At 42.8% G+C, this 22,147-nt stretch overlaps 1 protein-coding gene across 2 annotated transcripts in view; it reads right to left on the bottom strand.

The window, feature by feature from the left end:
- PIWIL2 (piwi like RNA-mediated gene silencing 2) overlaps window positions 1-19,283 on the bottom strand; it is a 29,850-nt gene extending 10,567 nt beyond the window's left edge. Inside the window, exons 1-16 of one of the 2 annotated variants that reach the window (XM_072978882.2) lie at window positions 19,145-19,283; window positions 17,364-17,559; window positions 16,328-16,394; window positions 16,065-16,203; window positions 14,947-15,129; window positions 13,540-13,650; window positions 13,162-13,279; window positions 11,582-11,706; window positions 9,490-9,570; window positions 8,159-8,272; window positions 6,955-7,143; window positions 6,510-6,594; window positions 6,015-6,104; window positions 5,491-5,631; window positions 3,065-3,178; window positions 1,398-1,586 (exon numbers count right to left, since the gene is read on the bottom strand). In XM_072978882.2, the coding sequence (XP_072834983.2) occupies window positions 1,398-1,586; window positions 3,065-3,178; window positions 5,491-5,631; window positions 6,015-6,104; window positions 6,510-6,594; window positions 6,955-7,143; window positions 8,159-8,272; window positions 9,490-9,570; window positions 11,582-11,706; window positions 13,162-13,279; window positions 13,540-13,650; window positions 14,947-15,129; window positions 16,065-16,203; window positions 16,328-16,394; window positions 17,364-17,555 (1,938 nt within the window). In that variant the 5' untranslated portion in view covers window positions 17,556-17,559; window positions 19,145-19,283. Of the gene's footprint in view, window positions 1-1,397; window positions 1,587-3,064; window positions 3,179-5,490; window positions 5,632-6,014; window positions 6,105-6,509; window positions 6,595-6,954; window positions 7,144-8,158; window positions 8,273-9,489; window positions 9,571-11,581; window positions 11,707-13,161; window positions 13,280-13,539; window positions 13,651-14,946; window positions 15,130-16,064; window positions 16,204-16,327; window positions 16,395-17,363; window positions 17,563-19,144 lie in introns of both variants that reach the window. The other variant, XM_072978881.2, reaches the window with a different exon arrangement.
- Window positions 19,284-22,147: the final 2,864 nt, after the last annotated feature.

The raw sequence follows: 22,147 nt of genomic DNA, 5'->3' as shown, positions 1-22,147 counted from the left end.
ACCCATTCAGAAACATGTCAATTCTGGGATTTCAACCGACGCTTCGTCTTCTGGCCACCAAGTAAGTTAATATCAGGCAGCAGTGAATGATCAAAGCTGAATCTTTGCAATGCAAAAGATGGGGTTTCAGGGTGCACTAAATATTTGCCCTGTTTACATCTTTTCACCAAGCTTCCCACCAAACTCTTTCCTTTGGTCAGTCAGGGGTTCGTACTCCAAACTACATGATCCCAACAACCAACGAGAGATCAAGTAATCTGTGTGAAGACAACACTGGGTCACAGCCGGGCCATGTGATGAAGCCATAGAGACAGTTCAGAGTGACGGCAACTCTTTGTGGCCAGTTTCCGAAAACAGGAAAGGGGTAACACAATGCTCCCCAAAAAGCTGTTATCTGGCCACCACTATGCTTGTTGCAGCTCACACCAGTTTTATCTGGAAAATGAGGGTATTAAACCTAACACAGTGTGACAACCCAAAACACCACCGCCGAGTAGAATATTTTGCTATAGCACTAGTGTGAAGCACTACATCATGTAATGTGCATTTCTCCACTCCACTATCACCAGCCGCCACTCAGGAAATGTGAGGAAATTCACAGCTGAGGGGAAAGAATTGTATTCTTTGTAAAGGAAAAGCACAAAACTTGATATAGGGAAGTGAATGTTGTTGTCAATCTCCTCCTTCTCCGAATAGTTAATTCTTTTACTTAGCTACGTGGGAATGAAAGACGCTATAGCTGCTGTTGTGTCTTCCTTCTTCAGGCCAAGGACAATGACACAATGGTTACTTCATCAACCATACGGATCAGTGGGGAGAAATCACTGATGGAGAACACACATACCTGTCTCCTTCAAAAGACAACCATAAGATCACGCCACCACTGGCAACCTGATCTCTGGATTTGTCTGGGCACTAGTTGAACACCTGCTTGGGCTCATAAGGAAACTTTATCCTACAGGAGTGAAATTATCTAGCTATTCACCAGTTGGTGAACAGCCAGAAACAAAGGATCTCATATGGACAGAAACCCTTCACATTCTGGAGCAGCAAGTCAGCTTTACCAAATACAGAGTCTTGAGACCATCACTCTACGAAAGTGGCTCTCAACCTTGAGTAATCCAGGTGTTCGCAGAATGCAACTCCGAGAAACCCCAGCCGGCAAAGCTAGCGGTGAAGGCTTCTGGGAGTTGCAGTCCAAGAACACCTGGATTACCCAAGGTTGGGAACCACTATTCTATGACTGCGTTGCATACAACGGTGGATGTCCAGAAATCATTTGCCACCTTTGAGTATAACCACTAACTCCTCTTGTCGACATAAACCATGTCTTATTGACAGCTGTTGAAAATACAAATGAGAAGGTTTTCATATTCAGAAGCTTCTGAACCACGTACCTGTCTACTAAGCAATGATTTGATGGCCTTGACATAAGTATCTATGCGGTCATCCTTCAATTCCGACCAAGCAGGTGGATTTATTGGGATACCAAGGGGACCAGAGACTTTCTGCAGCATGTTTACCAGTTCACGTGCTTGCTCCATGGTTCGCTTTGGATAAAACAGGGCCCAGAAATGAAGCGGAACCTATGAAGCCAAGCAGAGACTCCCATTCACAGATGCTCCAAAACACAGACCACTCAATGATAAGCTGCATCTTTCCCCAGCTTTATGTATGCTGTTTGTCACTGCTAGTCTTTTAAATCCTTTAATTTTAAAAATGAATTTTAAAAATCTTCGCTTTACTCTGGTTTTCCTAACCTTCTCCCAAAGCAATGTTAAAAAGCAATGCCCAAGGTTTAGAATGAATAAACAGAATAAAAAGCTACTTGCAAAACCTGCAAGCTTAATTCTAATTTTTTAAGACAGGGGTCAGGAACTTCCAAAGTCCAAGAGTGCTGCATATCTACCCCTGGCACCTAAGGAGGTCACACCTACTCTCACACCCTGCCCATTGCAATATATTTTTTCTTTAAAAGGGCTTATTACAAATGGAACAGCGCCCTTAGGCCCTCGAGTGGCTACTTTTTTTTTTAACTACACAAAGGTTTGAAAAGAGGGAGGCAGAGGTTGCTATGGCCAAAACATGGCAGAGATGCCTCTGACGCCCCAAACAGGACACAAGTGGATTTCTGAGCATGATTTAAAGTATAATAATTTGAGGCAGGGATTAGTGAGCAGAACCCAAGTCCCCAAGAGGCTCCACTTTGCCCACGTCTGATTTGGGCAGTCTCAACACGGTCAAGTATCTAACAAAGAATGTTCGAGCCCCGCAAGATTCCTTGCATCCAGATCAGTACAAGACAAGCACCATTTCCTCCTCCTCCCTCAAGGTTTCCTTAACTTCCACAACCAGACTCAGGGTGGACCATGCCTTTCCTTTGAGAAGCTGCCTGTCTGTATGGCAAAAATAGAAAACAGCTAGCTAGCTGATTCTTTTAAAATATGCAGACACCTTCCTTAGTTTCTAATCCTTAAAAATTCCAGGCAATGAAACACCAGGCATTGTTACTTTGTGTCGTTTGCACTGAACTGCTTTTCTTGCATTTTTGCTGAACTGACCACCCACTGCAACCCATTTTTGCTGAATTGACAACTCTATCATTCTCCTCCCTTGTCGGAAAATCCACAATATACCTCCGCTTTCTGCATAGGGAGAATAATTCTGTGGTTCCTCATCCTCACAGGTGAGAACAAGGATAAGAAAAATGTGTCATCTGATGGCTGAAATCCAGGAGGAAGTCACAACTCAAGTAGGCCCATCAAATCCATGGAATGTACCAAAGAACGGACTCATTTAATCCGCAATGATTCAATGGGCCCACTCTAGTTGTGATCTACTACTGGATTTCAGACAACGTGGCCAGAGATTATGGATAGATAAATGTTATCAACACAGCAACACCGAAATTTTGCCTGAATTCATTTTTCACCTGAAAATGCATGTCAGTGCAGAGCTTAAAGTTAAGCCCCAGATGCATCAGGCTTAAGTTTTTCCCCCTGCACACTGCAGAGAAGGGTGGCTCGACTATTAGAATTGTGCCCATGCCGGGGGCCATACTTACAGAGGAAATGCAGGCTTCTCTACTGACTTCTTTGGTCCAGTTGAGATCATCTGTAGTGACGAAGGAGCTCTTCTTTACGTTGATTCTTTCCATGGGCAGAACACGTCCTTCAGCCTGAACCGAAAGGTGCAAAATGGAGAAGTGCAGGACTTAATCAGGATAAGGCCGAAGCCCCAGATTTTGCTTTCCTTTGGGGCCAGATAACAAATGTGTTACTCTAATGAGCTTTCCCTGAGCATCTCCAGCTACTTTTTTCTCCCCAAAGCCAAGTTGCGAATTGGCAAAATCGATAACTGAGCCTGAGAGAAGCCCTATTTTCTGGCAATTTTTAGGATCTAAGGGAATTTTGTCAACAGCAACCCAAGAAGTAGAAGCTTGCAATTAAGACTGTTCACTGTACAGCCACATGTGTTTCCCAAGGCTTTTTGTGCTGTCTCTGGTCACCTCCCCCCCCCCCCAATAAAATAGATTAAGATAGAATTCTCACTTCTGGAAGCTTTCAGGAGGAGCAATTTGCCCTTTAAATATGTCACACTTTAACACAAAAAATACTCAAGTGTTTTTAGCTTTCAATATGGTCTTTTAGCTTTCAATATGGTCTTTTAGCTTTCAATATGGTCTTTTAGCTTTCAATATGGTCTTCTGCTAGCATGTGCTGGATTATGGAAAAATCAGCAGAGTTCCAAAAAAACATCTATTTCTGCTTCATTGACTACACAAAAGCCTTTGACTGTGTGGACAACAGCAAACTATGGCAAGTGTTTAAAGAAATGGGAGTGCCTGACCACACTATCTACCTCCTGAGAAACCTATACGTGGGACAGGAAGCAACAGTTTAAAAGTGGATATGGAACAACTGATTGGTTCAAAATTGGGAAAAGAGTACAACAAGGCTGTATATTGTCCCCCTGCTTATATAACTTATATGCAGAATACATCATGTGAAAGGCTGGACTGGACAAATCCCAAACCGGAATTAAGATTGTCGGAAGAAATATCAACAGCCTCAGATATGCAGATGACACCACACTGGTGGCAGGAAGTGAGGAGGAATTAAACAACCTCTTAATGAGGGTGAAAGAGGAGAGTGCAAAAAATGCTCTGAAGCTCAACATCAAAAAAAAAAAAAAAAAAAAAAGATCATGGCCACTGGTCCCATCACCTCCTGGCAAAGAGAAAGGGAAGATATGGAGGCAGTGACAGATTTTACTTTCTAGGGCTCCATAATCACTGCATATGGTGACAGCAGCCTCGAAATTAAAAGACACCTGCTTCATGGGAGGAAGGCAATGACAAACCTAGACAAGATCTTAAAAAGCAGAGACATCACCTTGCTGACAAAGGTCCACATAGTCAAAGCTATGGTTTTTTCAGTAACGATGTATGGAAGTGAGAGCTGGACCATAAAGAAGGCTGACCACCGAAGAATTGATGCTTTTAAACTGTAGTGCTGGAAGAGGTTCTTGAGAGTCCCTTAGACTGCAAGGAGAACAAACCTATCCATTCTGAAGGAAAGCAACCCCGAGTGCTCACTGGAAGGACAGATCCTGAAGCTGAGGCTCCAATACTTTGGCCATCTCATGAGAAGACTCCCTGGAAAAGACCCTGATGTTGGGAAAGTGTGAAGGCAAGAGGAGAAGGGGATGACAGAGGATGAGATGGTTGGACTGTGTCATCGAAGCCACCAACATGACTTTGACCCAACTCTGGGAGGCAGTGGAAGATAGGAGGGCCAGGCGTGCTCTATGGGGTCACAAAGAGTAAGACACAACTTAACGACTAAACAATAATAACAATGGTCTTTTAAAATGGAAGCTGTTTTGGATCCTTTTAAAGGAGAAAGACAGGGTAAAAATATTTTAAATAAATACAAACAAAATAAATAAATGCAAATGGACCTCTGGCCACTTCATTTTGTTTCTTCTGGGTTCCCCACCTCCACAGAGATCTGTGCTATCCTCAGAGGGTTCTGAGGCAGAAAACTGGCTCCAGACCCACCAAAGAGGTCAATTCCTGCTATACAGTGAACCACACTATAATGGGAAACTTCTCTACTAAGGAGATAACTAACTTCTCTACTATAACAACAAATGCCAAATCAGAGTAATGTTGTGATTTTAGTTTCCCTGAGCGGTTAAAATATCAAATATTGAAAGGAAATATAGATATATTTGGACAATAAATTCTACTTCTATTTGGTTGGAAACCGCCTTAAAGAGAGGATGATGGTCATACAATGGTGGAAAGGATATGTGGCATCCCTTAAGTCTTCTGTCAGACCTCTGGAATCAATTGAATTGCAAGACGCTAGAATCAAAGACAGACCTAAAGCAGGGCTATGGAGGCCATGATTCAATCAAGAATTCGGGATTCTGCCCTCAGACAAGGTTAAATTGTGGTCAAGTAGCCGTTCTCGATTCAATTACCTTACAAATGTCATTGTCCAAATAAAGTCCCCACCGTGACAGTTCATTACGCGCCGCTTCGTTCTTCTCAATCCTGCTCAGGAGCTGGCTCAGAGCAATGTGGTGCTGCTTAGGGCTCAGGTTGATCTTCTGGCTAAGCTCCTAACCCGAGGCCACAATGGGGGAGAAAGGAATATGCAATATTTCAGCTTGGACTGAAAAAGAGGCATCTATAAACTGAAGCTCCACTTCTAAAGCACAGAGACAGGATGGAAGGTGGGGGTATTAAGTATAACTGAAAGCATCACTCCTCCGAAGCTTCAACTACAGTAGGACCACAGTATCTGTGAGGGACTGAGTCGAAATCTCCCCGCCCCGTGGATGCTGAAAGCTGCGGATATGCAAAGCCTACATACAGCATAGTCTCTGGTTCCCTCTAATGGCCAGTTCAGTTCATACACCTTCAACCTCAGACCAAGAAAGACATTGGGAGGCCTACCAGGAAGCCCTAGCTTTGCATGGGACAGGAGTGGAACTCACACTACCTTCATGATTCTGAAATCTTTCTTCATATTCTCAGGAATCCCAGTCAAGAAAGACAGCTCTGGCACCAGCAGGATCTCACCCTTCGGTAGCTGGAGGGAAATTAAACACAAGGTCTATCAGCAAACATGAAAAGGTCCTATTATCAGAAGCTGGGGTAGAGACACAGGACAACGGTGTAGTCCTGATAGGAGAGGCAGGCTGCTAACTAGAGTGCAAAACCAAGAGCTAAGCAAGTATTTCCTCCTCATCAACCTGTTCTGGTTTTCTCTTAATCCTCCTGACCTCCTCTGAGCTCCCTGCATTAGCGTGGAAATGGGGCGAAGGCTGAACAGGATCTTCCGGTCACAGGCTGGCCATTCTACAACTAGGTATCACATGACCTGTCTCCATAAAACTGGATGTGCAGTTTTGCTTCTTACAAACTAGCATCCTATGGATGCTTGAATTCAGATTAGCACCATTACTGCATCTCATGCACAATGTCAGTGGCTCACCTTCCCTGGAGGATTCTTCCTTTCCCTGGGTCTGTGAATCAGCAGTGGCTGGTCGACTTCCCTAATGGTTATCCCATAGTTTTTACTGGAAAAGGAATGTCATATGAATTCTAGAGCAAAATAATTCATTCGAAGCTACAAAATACAAACAGCAAGCATGCAGGACTAAGAAAATAGCTACATTGGGCCACAGTAGGCAATATTTTAGTCTTAAAGAAAACAAAGATAATGAATTTTCTCCTATTCACCACTTATAATAATAATGGCCTTAGAACTGCAGAGCTGGAAGTGAGCCTTTGGACAACCAAGTCCAGATTCTGTCTAGAAGCACAGTGGGGAATCAAAGTCTCAACCTCTGGCTCTGTAGCCAGAGATCCAAACCACTGAGCTATGCTTCCCTCTATTGCTCTAGCACCTTGGCACATGTTTGAGCACCACCTCTTACCTGTAATACTCTAGAAAAGTGATCTTGTTGCCATCAGACATGGTAAAACTATCCTTGGGTGTCTTGTTCCAGTCAATGTCGTCAATACGGTAAGTATTGTTATTATATCGAGTTATGACAATATTGCCAACAAGCTGCTTCATACACGCATCCTGGAAATTCTCTCGACTTTGCTGGTAAATTGCATGCCTTTGGAGAAAACCATGGGGAAAAAGAATTTTGACCTGGCATATCAAGAGGTGGCACTATGGAATGAGCTATAAATCTTTCCCTGTTCAAACCTTCCATTTTTCTCAGCCCAGTCTCCACCACCTGCAAATACGACTTAGCCCTGCAACAATGCTGCAAGAATTACAACTAGGCAATAGACTGAATGCCCTTTAAACAGTTGTGTGCGTTGTACAGGAATACTGTGTATTTTTAAAAGAACCATCCACACCCCTCAACATCAAGAAACAAAACTAGCTAGGGATGGGATTTTCTAATGTCTTGGACTAAAAATCTTGTAATTCCCCCATTCTGTGGCTCATCTGGGAAAAAGGACATCAATTGGAAGGCTCTGAGGCTAAGCTAGGCGAAGGTAGGGATAGCTAAGCCTCAAAGCCTTTGTTAAGGCTCTTCTCCCCAGTGAGCCCCATTTAGGTGTCTGTAAGGTGTGTTATGTCAGGCAACCAATTATGGGATTTTTAGTCCAAGAAATATGAAAACACCATGCCTAGTGCCAGGTCTTTATCAAAACAAAAGAAATGATTTCCCTAGTTCTTGTTACAACTTTATTGCACCTATCTTTCTAGGTTAAGGAAATTGTGGAGATACAAATTAAAGGCAGCATATATAAGATGAAAACCACTTCTCAGAAGAGGCAGCTTCCTGCAGACAGTTCATGCACAGAGTTTGCCTGAGGTTCTCTCTCTGACAAGAGGGATGTGCATTTTCAATTAATAGTACACGTGGGCACGTAACAGAGAAACTGCCTTCTTCCCAAGAGTCATCCGACAAAAATTCCCAGTGTTTGCCTTCTCTAAATTAAAAACTACAGGGAAACCTGGGTCTTCCGTGGAACCGTCTGAAGACTTAATACAATATTTATCTTTAGTGAGGACAACACTGAGAATTACAGATCTATAAAAATTATTGGAACTAAGTTCTCATGTTCCTCTTTAAGGTCTGTGCAATGTTTGCTAAGATAAAATTTCTTACTCACATGAAATCCAGGACTGAATCATTCCTAATAATTTTGTGAACAACATCTGCCAGCAGAAACAGCCCTCCGTCTGTCCTCCGGATACTGGTTGCATAGCCGGGCCATATCTGCAATCTTTGAGGGGGGAAAATAAAGGGATATATTTATTTATTTTATTTATTCGATTTTTACACCGCCCCTCTAGACAGCGTCTACTCGGGGCGGCTTACATAGGTTAAAACACATCAAAATAACATATATAAAAATACAATTCTTACAATTAATTCTAAACAACACACTTCCAAGATGGCAAGACTCAAGAAGAGAGAGGAAAAAATCACTTAATTGGCTGGAAGGCCTGTTTAAATAACCAAGTTTTTAACTGGCTTTTGAAAATGCCCAGCGAGGGTGCCAGCCAAATTTCAGTAGGGAGAGTGTTCCACAGCCGAGGGGCCACCGCCGAGAAGGCCTGGTTTCTTGTTTTTTCCTTCCGGGCCTCCTTCGGCATCAGGCCCCTCAGCCGTCCCTGCTGGCTATGTCGGGTGATTCAGGTAGATCTGGGTGGGAGAAGACGATCTGCCAAATATTGAGGTCCCAAACCATTTAGGGCTTTATATGTAATCATTAACACTTTGAAGTTGATGCGGAAACGGATGGGCAACCAGTGCAAAGCAGCCAGAGTGGGGGAGACGTGTTGATATTTTCTCACCCCACTAAGAAGCCTGGGTGCCGCATTCTGGACCACCTGAAGTTTCCCCATCAGCCTCAAAGGCAGCCCCATGTAGAGCGCATTACAATGGTCTAATCTCGAGATTGCTCTAGCACCCTGGCATACACATTTTCAAAATCCATGGGGAACTATGGCATCAACTCCTGTATTAGAAAATGCAGTCATCATACAGAGGACCAAGACAGCAACTAGAGAATGCCACACCAGCTACTTCCCTGATGTGTTTTTATTATGTAAAGATGAACTTTTAGAGGTAAAGTACTAGGCGTAATTCTCAGCTATAAAAAATATTTAGCTATGCATAGTGCAATATGGTTTTCCAGAACACACATACCATACAACTGTATCAAAACTGAAGACAACTATGTAAGGCTTTTACTACAAGCAAGAACCTTTGAGGACAATTTGCAGAGACCCTTCCCTCAGTCTCACCACCTTCTGAGGACACTTCGGTGAAGACGCACGGAGAGGGCCTTCTCTCTGGTTCTCCCACACGTTTGAACTAGGGGCTAGAAGGACCCCCTTTCCCCTCTTCTTACACTAAGAGAAGGCCTTTTTATTCAGACTTAGTAAAGCAATGGGATGTTCAGCCGAAAATAAAAACCCAATAAAGCATACTGACCTATACTGCTGCATCACAGTAGTGCTGGTAGGGTCAAAGAAATTCCTTCCAACCAGCTTCATATCTAAAATCCTCATCACCCTAGAAGAGAAACTCGGGTTAATTAAGAGGCTCAGGATAATTAAGAGGCTGAAAATGCAGTCTGCTACTTAAGATCAAGATATATGACACAAAAATGAATTCTTGTTTATTCACAAGAGATACCCATAGATGAAATGCCTTGGAATGAATGTCCATCATTTTCTCCCCAAAGACCAGTGCCCCACCCACCCACACGCGAGAAGGGGTGCCCTGCTCACCCGCACACAGAACCCACCCTCCATCTGGTCCGTAGTTTGGAAAAGGTTGGGGACCACTGCTCTAATATATAAGCCTTTAACCCTCTCTGAGTGAACTAAGATCTTCTTCAAGTTAATAAATGAATCAGCTACAGCGTTGTAGACTGGTGAGTGATTTAATTGATTCGAGGTGTGCTTACTGGCACTCTTGATGGTACCTTAATACAGTCATGCCCCGCTTAACGATTACCCCATATTGTGACGAATCCGCTTCACGATGACATTTTTGCGATCGCTTTTGCGATCACAAAACGATGGTCTAAATGGGGGAATTTCAAAAACTGTTTTAAATGCTTGGAATCGTTAGTGCACCTTCTAAAACGGGTGCAAACTTACTTTGGCTTTGATCTGACTTTTTGTTAATTTTTGCTGAATTTTTTTCCCTCACCAACTTTTGACAGCTGTCAAAATTTGACAGCTCCATGCTTTCCTATGGGGGAGAAAAAAATTCACAAAAATTAACACGCGAGAAGGGGTGCCCTGCTCACCCGCACACAGAACCCACCCTCCATCTGGTCCGTAGTTTGGAAAAGATTGGGGACCACTGCTCTAATATATAAGCCTTTAACCCTCTCTGAGTGAACTAAGATCTTCTTCAAGTTAATAAATGAATCAGCTACAGCGTTGTAGACTGGTGAGTGATTTAATTGATTCGAGGTGTGCTTACTGGCACTCTTGATGGTACCTTAATACAGTCATGCCCCGCTTAACGATTACCCCACATTGTGACGAATCCGCTTCACGATGACATTTTTGCGATCGCTTTTGCGATCACAAAACGATGGTCTAAATGGGGGAATTTCAAAAACTGTTTTAAATGCTTGGAATCGTTAGTGCACCTTCTAAAACGGGTGCAAACTTACTTTGGCTTTGATCTGACTTTTTGTTAATTTTTGCTGAATTTTTTTCCCTCACCAACTTTTGACAGCTGTCAAAATTTGACAGCTCCATGCTTTCCTATGGGGGAGAAAAAAATTCACAAAAATTAACAAAGACTCAGAACAAAGCCAAACTAACTTTGTACAGGTTTTGCAAGGTGCTCTAATGAATCCAAGCATTTAAAACAGTTTCTGAGTCTTCGTTAATTTATTGTGAATTTTTTTCTCCCCCTAGGAAACAATGGAGCTGTCAAAAGTTGGGCTCCATTGTTTCCTATGGGGAGGAAAAAATTCACAAAAAATTAACGAAAAGTCAGATCACAGCCAAATTAAGTTTGCACACATTTTAGAAGGTGCACTAACGATTCCAAGCATTTAAAACATTTTTGAACATTTTAAGACACTTTTAAAATTGAAAAAACGGACATTGTTAAGTGAAACAGGGGACCTAAAAATGCATTCGCTATGCGAAGCATGGTCCCAAAATCGCTAAGCGAAAATCGCCCATAGGAAACATCGTTAAATGATGCATAGAATTCTTTAAAAAAAACATTAAGCGAAAACATCGCTAAACGAGGCAATCGTTAAGCGAGGCACCACTGTACTATAATACAAATTATGAATTCAAAACAGTCCTAATATGCCATATTTGAGATGCACAACTTCAAACGTCACATATTTGTCCTTGATTTGTTTTTACATTACAAATATAACTTCAACTCAATCTATCTGTTATTTAGATTTAAGGGATTTGGTTGTGTTGGCTTCCCTGCATACATCTGTATCAAATTCACTTATTATAAACTTAGCTTATTTTTAATAAACTCAAAAACTCACAAATTGAAACAGCAAAGGCCAGAGATTACAGCTACCTACCTTCTGAAAACAACATTGTAAAATGGAATACACAAGTCCGAGTTTGGCTCCAAAATTTTGGTCATCTGTATCTTTACAGTGACTTCCCCACCATCTGTCTTCCTTTGACATTTTAGAATTTCAGTCTAAACCAGAAGACAACATTTTGCATCAGAATGCTAAAACACACCTATATAAATTTTGAGCAAACATCCTGTTTGACAGAATAAATCTCTAGAAGTTCTAGGAGATATGATGAGCCAATCACCATTTAAAATTTTATGCGGACACACCCTGTTCTGAAAATAGATGTGTCTTATACTTTGCCTATTCCTTTGTATTGGCTTATACATACACAGTTTTCCCCTGAGAGGTCAAAGGTTACTTCCTTTCCAATGTCCGTAACAGCCTCACAGAGAACATTTGTCTTTTGAGTGCAGCAGTTGAGTCATAGCAACTGGATTCCTTTCTTATTAGGCTGAAATGTTTCACTACTCATCCAAGTAGCTTCTGTACAAAAAGAAAGAAAGAAGTCCAGTTGCCAAGACTCAACTTCCAGATTACATCACCTGAATGACTGAGAATCTTCACAGATATAGACCTACACATCTGTTTAGGAAATCTGATTTTACTGTCAACTATTACAATACTTCGGCACCCGATGGCGCTGCGGGTTAAACCGCAGAAGCCTCTGTGCTGCAAGGTTGGAAGACCAGACGTCTTAAGATTGACGCGGTGGAGGGAGCTCCCGTCGCTTGTCCCAGCTCCTGCCAACCTAGCCGTTCGAAAGCATGTAAAAATGCGAGTCGATAAATAGGTACCACCTTGGTGGGAAGGTAACGGCATTCTGTGTCTAGTCGCGTTGGGCACGTGACCACAGAAACTGTCTTCAGACAAACGCCGGCTCTATGGCTTGGAAACTAGGATGAGCACTGTGCCCTAGAGTCAGACACGACTGGACTAAATGTCAAGGGGAAGCTTTACCTTTACTTATTACAATACTTCACAGCACCGTCACCACAAAATCTGTTGTGAACTGAGTGAGAAAACTGCCCCCTTGGAGTTGCTTGTCACTCCATACATGTTGTCAGATGTCTTTTCATTACTCAAGCATTGTGCAAAACAACGAACAAAAGTTTTGACACTTATATTTGAACGCACAAATGTCCTGCAGGATGTGAAAGTGTCTCAAATGGGCCAGCAACACAGACAACCTCAAATCTGTAAGGATACTTTTGCCCAGAATGCTCCCTATATTCTTTACCTATAAGTATTCTTTACAAAACAAAACAAATCACCCAGACCTTTTTTGGAGTGAACATTTATTCTCTTCAAGAACCTTACTCTCTAGCTAAAATAAGCACATCTATTTTCTTATACCTATAAAAAAAAACTGCAAGAGATGCTCCTCCCAATGAAGACATGTACTGTAGTTCCATGCCGGGAAGTAAAAAAAAATGAGACATACTGTGGCTGTGTCAATCACTCTGAATTTCTGCTGATTTAGTGGACCTACCCTAATTTTTATTTAATATGCTAAGCAACAGGATTTCAGCCTGTTTTGTTTTAGTAAATCATGAAGCATTTTAATCAAGCCTTACTTGAGACAACTTGACAGGCAAGTAAAGAATAGAGCCATCAAATGCAGTAACATCTCCTGTCACAGATTTATGTTCTTTTAACATCCCAAAACGCATGTTCCTGCACTCCACTTCAGGGCTGGAAGACAAGATTCAAAAAAAGAGAGAGAAGTTAAATGGCAGTCTTGAACTGAAATATTAGCTCACAGAAACCTAAAGCAGCAAAAAAAGTGTCTTATAGGAACCATTATTTGAATAAATATATTATGCATTAAAAAGAATAATTGTGCCCTTCTTCAATGTTGAAACACTTGTTACCCACACAAAATGTCTCTACGTGTATAAATAAAAACAGCCTTTTAAAAGCTGAGTGGAATGGTAAAATTCAAGCATTATTACCTGAACGTCACATGGTACTGGTACACAGCTTCATTTTGACAGCGTATTTTAATGAAGTTCAATGCCAATGGGACAGTTACCCCTTTTGAGCCTAGCTTTATTAGTGGTTCCCTGGAAAGGATGAACACATTCTTAGAACACGTGGCTACAGCTTCATTCAAAGCAAAACAATGTTGACAACACTCTTGTTGGAGTTGCACTGGGTAAATCAGCAGTCACACAAGCAGTGTGTGAAATCTTGCTGGCTGCCTCTTCTAGGCACAGACAAGCCCAGCTTATGCAACCAACTGCACATGCAGTCAGCCTTCAAAATGTGAAAACTACTTGCAATGCTGACCTTATATGCATGTGGTATTTTGCAGTAGGATTTTGGCCAATGTGGTTAAATGGTCATACAGCCCAAATGTATGAATATTCATTTAGATGTAGATCATTCAAATTTGAAATGTTATCCAGATGGAATTATACCTCTCTTCCACTGCACAAATCATCCAGACATGTCTTTAAATCCTCCTCATTTAACACTGCATTTAACTGACAAAACGGCTCACATGCTAAGAACTAGGATATCAGTTTTTTCTTCCTCTGCTAATGTCCACATATTGCTGTGTTCTAATTTACTATTCTTGTAAAGTACAGGGTGAGGTAAAAAAAAACTCTCAAATTTTAAAGATCAAGAAAAAAAAGGTACGGTAAATGTGATTCAAAATTTTATTACGTAATCTAAAAGTGCATGGAATACAGTTTGTTTTCATGTAGGTTTGAAAATGACATTGTCCAGATTCTGGCCTTCGTTTGCAATACACATTTGTAGTCAATTTTTGAAACTCTGCATCACGTGGTGGGTCGCCTGCGGTGGTACTGCTGCAATATCTTGGCATATAGTAACCTTCAATTCATCACTAATTCTTGGTTGATTTTTGTACACCCCCACTTTCAGATTGCCCCAGAGAACTTGGGGGCCTGAAATTTTCAACCCACAGCAATACGGTTTTTTGATTTAGAACAGGAGCATTTCAATCGAGCGCAAAGTGGATATGAAAATCCCTCTGCATGACAATCAGATTCGTTTTTTTCGATAAACGCTTCAATGACAAACTCGTGGTGCACACTCGTCCAAGCCATGGTGGCAACTGAAAATGGTAAGACACAGGCTACTGAAAGACCCCACTACGACCTGCTCCATTTCACTAGGGCTGGACCCATAGTTAAGCAAAATCCAGGAGGTTCTTTTTGCCTGACCCTGTACTTTGCTCTAGGATGGCATGACGCTGAAAGGCAGCTTATAAATCCCTTAAACACATATAACATTATCAAAATACCCAGAGTTAACTGCTGTTGTATCAGAAACTACCCATACCACTAACTCTGACTCCTTAAAAAAAACACCCATCATTTCTCACTTGCCTTTTCTCCATCTGCTCATCAGACACTGCTGAAGGAATCTCTTGTTTGGGCTGCTCCAAAGGTGATGCTGGCTGCAGTGTTCTTGAATTCAAGAAAGAGAAGTTTGGAAAGGCCCTGCCAAGCCCGACGGCTGCTCTTCCAAGCCCCAAAGGAGACATTCCAGTTTCCCCACGACCGGGTATCCTGTACACACATTTTAATAAGGAAAGGAAAAAGGAAACAGAAAAATTTCCTTACCAAGTTTCAAACTGCGTAGGGACTTGCTTGTAAAGCAAAAAAAAGCCTGATTATTGTTCGATAGCAACTCCTCCCTCTCCATGCAGTGTACCTTATCTACCACATAGCACTATTCTATAAACAAATAAGGGAAGAATTGTTAAATGCATTGCATACCAAAATGTTACAAAAAAAAGATTTTCAAATGCACAATACAAAGGAAGTGCAGAACACCATTATTTGTTGACCTTCAACAAAAACAAAAACAGAGTCGGCTTGCTACTATGTACCTTCTTGCTGCTTGGAAAACTTAAGGAGCCTAACCGGCATTCTACACCCAGCATTGGCTCATTTGCTTTAAAAAACAGTGGTCTTTGGGGGTGGAAGAATATAGGTGAACAGCCCAACACACATTTTCATCATAACAGAGACTCAAATCAGAGCCTTCTTCCTCAGATCCAGCATGGGCTTCACCTGCAGATCATCACTTCACGGCCACACCACCTTTCTGTTTAAACCAACGGCCACAACTATTTTGAGATTAAAACCTCTCCTTGAAAATGTTTACCTCCTAAATCACTAAGCTCATTTGGCTGCCAGGCCAAGTGATATACAAACCTAACTCAATGTCACCAAATAATTAATACACGGCTAAATGTTCACCTGCCAACCTAGCAGTTCAAAAGCATGTGAGTAGATAAATAGGTACCACCACGGTGGGAAGGTCACGGCATTCTGTGTCTAGTTGCGCTGGCCATGTGACCACGGAAGATTGTCTTCGGAGAAACGCTGGCTCTACAGCTTGGAGACGGGGATGTCCTAGAGTCGGACACGACCGGACAAATGGTCAAGGGGAACCTTTACCTTCAACTAAATGTTCACCTCTGAACCACTTTATTCACCTGGCACGTCCCAAAACTGTCCTCTCCACCTTGCTGTCTCCGGCTGGCCCGACTGTGGATTGTGGGCTTTGCTGTGCTGGTAACACCATACCAGGTTTGGTCACTATGTCGCATATTCCTCTGCCAAAAACTCCTGGACCTGATCAAAAAGTTTTTTACAAGAAGGTCAAAGTAAAATTGAAGTTCTTCTTAGACTCAGATGTCACTAAAATATAGATACTGAACCACGTGGAACAATCTCCCATACAACCAGATTAACTCACCTAAAAGAGGCCTAGGAATGGTCTCAAAACCAAGTCCTCGGAACATGGAAGGTAGACTGGAAGACTCCTAAAATAGAAGACACACACAGTGGAGTTTTCGTTAAGAGCAATATCAGCTGGAATAACTGGCATGAGAAAAATGCACTCTTGAAAACTGAAACAGAATTTTGCTGAAGGACACAATTTAGCAAGTGAATTTCTTCATCTCTCAAATGCAGCAAGGAACACTGCGGTAGACCATTTTGTTTCCAAAACGCAAAGTGCACACAAATGAGGTCTTTCAGACATGACAAAAAGCTGACAACAAATACAGCTGTGATTCTGTATCAAATTGACTGCAATAGGAAAAGGAATTTTGGCAGGCGCTCATGATAACTGGAAAAACACAACAGAAAATCTGAGACAGAAAGAATTGTAAGACAAACAAAATACCTTATAACTATGAGCTCGATGCCATGTCTTCTCTGCCTTGACCTTAATTGGATTTGAGGAGCAATGTGCCATTTTGGGATCACACCTTAAATACATTCCTGCCTGTTCCGGACAACAGCCCTATTTGAAGTTTATTATGACTGACTGGCACAGGATTATTGATTCGAACTAGCATCTGCTCTCCAGGGATTCAGGTAGGATTTTTCCTTGCCTAAACTGGTGATCTCTAGTTTTCCCCACTGGTTTCCTAGCCAAGTACTAACCAGTCCCAGCCTTTTTGGTCTACAAAACACACAAGATATTCAGGCTGATATTGCTTTTGCTTCCCTGTGTTGTAAGTGTTTGCTGAACAGTTCTTACTAATATTAACAGTAATAATAATATTCATAATAACAGTAATATTAATAATACAACTCCCTGATTTGGGAAAGCAAATCCCTTGCCATTCCACTAGCGCGCTCAGCAGTCCTGATGAAACAACCGTGTACACAGCATCTGAACCAACAGAATAAAGAACAATGGCTTACCCAGCCTGTAGCAACCAATTCTTTTACAAAGGAAATACCTGTGCTGGAAACTGCTATTGTAAATGTTGCATATTTACCTGTCCACGTCCTGCTGGCCGATGTAATGGCTCCGGAACTGCCTGCATCCTGCCAGCTGAAGGCAAAGCTCTTCCCCTACCGTAAACAGCATCTTCAACCCCACGTGGCTGCAGTGGAGACTCCGATACATAGTCACCATGAGGCATGCGGACAGGACCACTGCCCCCAAAAGGGGGTCTTGTGGGCTGCATGATACTGCTTAGGGGGAAAAATTAGGATTTCAGAGGCATATATTAAGGAACCATCAAGAGTGCCAGAAAGCATACCTCGAATCAACTAAATCACTCACCCCCAACCCAGTCTACAACGCTGTAGCTGATTCATTTATTAAATCTATCCCATCTTCCTCTCCTACTCCCTAAGGAAACACACACATGCTGCATACTTTCTTTGGGGTGTGCAAGCCTCTCTTGATTTAAAAAAATAATAATGAACAGGGGACTGGCAGGTTCCGAAGAAAGGCACTCTAGAGCTACCGTTATTTCCAAGAATGCTTCTTGGAAATACACACTGGCCGAAGAGGCAGTCTTTCAAAATACGAATCAGAGATGGCTGTGGCTCAGGGCTTTGTTCTGAATTATATCCATGGGGGGAAAACAGGCTAAAGGGTGACAGAGAGCATCCTAGGGATTAGATTGTGGCTATGAAGCAGTAGTTTACCTTTGTTGTAAGGGAGAAGAGTGAGATGGGGATGCGTGCTTTGCCGGCTGGTCCGGTGTGCCATGTGGTGGCTGCTTTCCTAGTGTGTCTATACCACTTTGCCTTTTATTAAATATGTGTTATGTTACAGTACATTATATCATTTAGTTCAGACCTCACCTCGGACCTATCCTCAGCTTCTGGGCTAAATTACTTGATTTGAAACCTCACCAGTTGCCTTCTGTAAAATTAGTGCTAAGGAAGGAAACTAAGCATTTTAAAGAGTGGTTTTGTGTTCTGCCACTCAGACCCTGTTTAATAGGGAGTCTTGAGCCAGCAGTTTTTCTTTTCAACTTTTAGAAACCATTTCACAGCTGGCCGTGAGATGTCTGTGAAAGAGCGAGCTCTCCTCCTAGGAGCCACTACTTGAAGTTGGTCCTCATTCATCCAGACATTTCCAAGACATTCTTCTGCCGCATTTATTTACCTGCCTGCCATTCCTGCTCTCCCACCTGCACAAAAGGAAGATCTAGCAAAAGCACTGACCTCCAAAGCAATCTCATTTACATTTTCATACTGACATTTGTTTAACACTCTCTGAATAGTGTTTCTATTTTTAATCTACCCATCACAAGTTAAATGGCAGAACGCTGTAATAGGAATTGATGGGGAACATTGGGCAAGGCAGGCTTGCAATCCGAATTAACCTGTCAATACACACACAGCCACTTTTCTGGATCTCCGCCTCCCCACCCCCCCAAAAAATATTCTTACCATAGTCTCTCAAGACTGAAAGATGCCTACATTGCCCCATATTTCCCTTCTTTCGCCTGAAATCTCTTACCTGGGAGTAAGCGTCACTGAATCCAATGGGGCTTACTCCTGAGTGTGTATGTATACATATACATACACTATACATTAATATAAAATAAAATTAAATAGTATACACACGCATACATTAATATAATATACTTTTATAATATATTATAACAATATAATATAATATTAATATAATATATTATATAATAAATATTATATTTATTATATAATACACTTTTTTCTCTCTCTCCAGACTCGCTCTCTTTATTTCGCTGCTTGAACGATCGGGAGTCCAACGCTTACACCCCAAGGGAACACTTACGCCTTCCAAGGGCGTCCCCAAACAACTTAAGCTTCCACCAGGCCAAAAGTCCCCTCACACGCTTCGCTTCGCAGAGCACGGCCGACTCGCAGCGCCACACCCTCACAGCTCCGCCTCCTCCGCTCCCCGCCGCGCCCCATTGGCCCACTTCCCAGTCACTTGCCGCCGGCTTCTTTTTTTCTATTGGCCAAGAGTTTCTCCCTCCGCGGCTCAACCCCAAAACCTGGCCTGCTATTGGCGGAGCGCTCCCACCCCACCCCATCCCCTCAGAGCTGCCTCGCTTGGTCCGGATTCTATCAAACAAATAGGCGAGGGGGGGGAGTTTAAATTTTATTTTTCGAGGCAGGGAAGGACCAGCGCGACTTGGTGGCGGTCGATCAAGCAGGAGCCACCCCTGAAGTCCACGGGGCGCAGTCGAGATGCGTTCGGGCGAATTTAAGCCCTGGACTTAATGTTTCGCCTACCCTCCCCCCCCGCCCAGAGATGGTACATTCCAAAATAGGAGGGCGTGGCTCACGCAGGGAAAATCGGTTTTGGGCGTTGACGCTTTATTTTCAAACTGAATCTCCTCCTCTTGAGGTGGGAGGAGCTTAATTTGGTTTAAAACGGTAGAGCAGAGTTTTGCTGTTAAGAGCCCTCAAATCACTTTACAGTATTTAGATTCAGGGAGACTCGAGGAATGAGCAACCTCCAGAATATCCTGTCCACAACAGCCCTGCTCAGCTCTTCCAAATGCAAACCAGTGGCTTCCTTTAAGGAGTCAGTCCATCTTATATGTGGCCTTCCTCTTTTCCTACGGTCTTTGGCTTTTCCAGCAAATCTGGCCTTCTCGCGATGTGCCCAAAGGATAATGGCTCCAGTCTCGCCATGTTTGCCTCTGGGGACAGTTCAGGCTTCATTCCATCTAAGACCCATTTATTTGTCGAATATGGTCTGCTCTTGCGTGATTAATGGAGACCCGGTCCCTTCTGAGCTGGCTGGGTAACTGAGTGATCTGGAGCACCTGGCTGTGGAGCCAGAGGCTGGGAGATTGATTCCCGCTGTGTATTGTAGGAGAAGGATAATAACAAAAAAGGAATTGGTACACCAAAGATGGGATGCAGGAAGAGACCCTAGTCCCTGAACTGTGCCTAGAGGCAAACATGGCGAGACGAGCCATTATCCTTTGGGCACATCGTGAGAAGGCAAGATTTGCTGGAAAAGCCAATCATACTGCGAAAAGCCGAAGACCGCAGGAAAAGAGGAAACTGACTCCTTAAAGGAAACCATGGGTCTGCATTTGGAAGAGCTGAGCAGGGCTGTTGTGGACAGGATATTCTGGAGGTTGCTCATTCCTCGGGTCTCCTTAAATCTAAAGCGATTTGAGGGCTCTTAACAGCAAAATATAGTGGGTTCTTTATTCCAAATTAAAATCCCAGTGTGTTTTGGCTTACCCATTTCAGCCTTCTTCAAGAGCCCTGTTACATGAAACACACACACACACACACACACACACACACACACACAATCTCCTGAAAAGAACAAAAACCTGATCCCACAGCTACAAATACTCAACAATGCCACACACTACACCAGAACACAGAGTTCCAGCTTCAAAATAAATTCTGATGAGTGCTAAGTATTCTAAGAGAGTTGCAGAAAAACATCTACTTCTGCTTCATTGACTATGCAAAAGCCTTTAACTGTATGGACCACAACAAATTATGGCAAGTCCTTAAAGAAATGGGAATGCCTGATCACTTTATATGCCTCCTGAGAAACCTATACGTGGGACAGGAAGCAACAGTCAGAACTGGTATATGGAACAACTGATTGGTTCAAAATTGGGAAAGGAGTACGGCAAGGCTGTATATTGTCTCCCTGCTTATTTAACTTATATGCAGAATACATCATGCGAGAGGCCGGACTGGAGGAATCCAAAGACGGAATTAAGATTGTCGGAAGAAATATCAACAACCTCTGATATGCAGATGATACCACACTGATGGCAGAAAGTGAGAAGGAATTAAGGAACCTTGTAAATGAGGTTGAAAGAGGAGAGTGCAAAAAACGGTCTGAAGCTCAACATCAAAAAAACTAAGATCATGGCCACTGGTCCCATCACCTCCTGGGAAATAGAAGGGAAGATAGGGAGGCAGTGGCAGATTTTACTTTCTTGGGCTCCATGATCACTGCAGATGGAGACAGCAGCCACGAAATTAAAAGACGCCTGCTTCTTGGGAGGAAAGCGATGACAAACCTTGACAGCATCTTAAAAAGCAGAGACATCACCTTGCCAACAAAAGTCCGAATAGTCAAAGCTATGGTTTTTCCAGTAGCAATATATGGAAGTGGGAACTAGACCCTAAAGAATTGATGCTTTTGAATTGTGGTGCTGGAGGAGACTCTTGAGAATCCCCCGGAATGCAAGGAGAACAAACCTATCCGTTCTGAAGGAAATCAACCCTGAGTGTTCACTGGAAGGACGGATCCTGAAGCCGAGGGTCGAATACTTTAGCCATCTCATGAGAAGAGAAGACTCCCTGGAAAGGACCCTGATGTTGGGAAAGTGTGAAGGCAAGAGGAGAAGGGGACGATGGAGGACGAGATGGTTGGACAGTGTCATCGAAGTGACCAACATGACTTTGACCGAACTTCGGGAGGCAGTGAAAGACAAGAGGGCCTCTGCTCCACAGCCAGGTGCTCCAGTTCACTCAGTTACCCAGCCAGCTCACATGGGACCAGGTCTCTATTTAAAAAAAACCCCAGAACACAGCCAAAAACCCACAACAACCATACTTCTGAACACTCTGTATCAAGAAAACCCTGAGAAGGGACACCACAAGTTATTAACTTGAGGGCATGCCATTATTAAGCCCCTTGTGGCCCAAGCAGCCAATCAGGTATCTTTGCAGTTAGAAGCAGAACTGGCTTCAACACTAAAGCGAGTGCAATCATCCTCTCCTGACCGTCCCAGCTTCAGGAAGGACAGCTTCTGCTTGCCTCTGTGCGAGGTCTGGTCCT

The sequence above is a fragment of the Pogona vitticeps genome, chromosome 8 (genome assembly GCF_051106095.1).
Source record: "Pogona vitticeps strain Pit_001003342236 chromosome 8, PviZW2.1, whole genome shotgun sequence".
NCBI lineage: Eukaryota > Metazoa > Chordata > Lepidosauria > Squamata > Agamidae > Pogona > Pogona vitticeps.
Note: the sequence above shows the minus strand (reverse complement) of the source record. Positions and strands in the feature narration are given on the sequence as shown.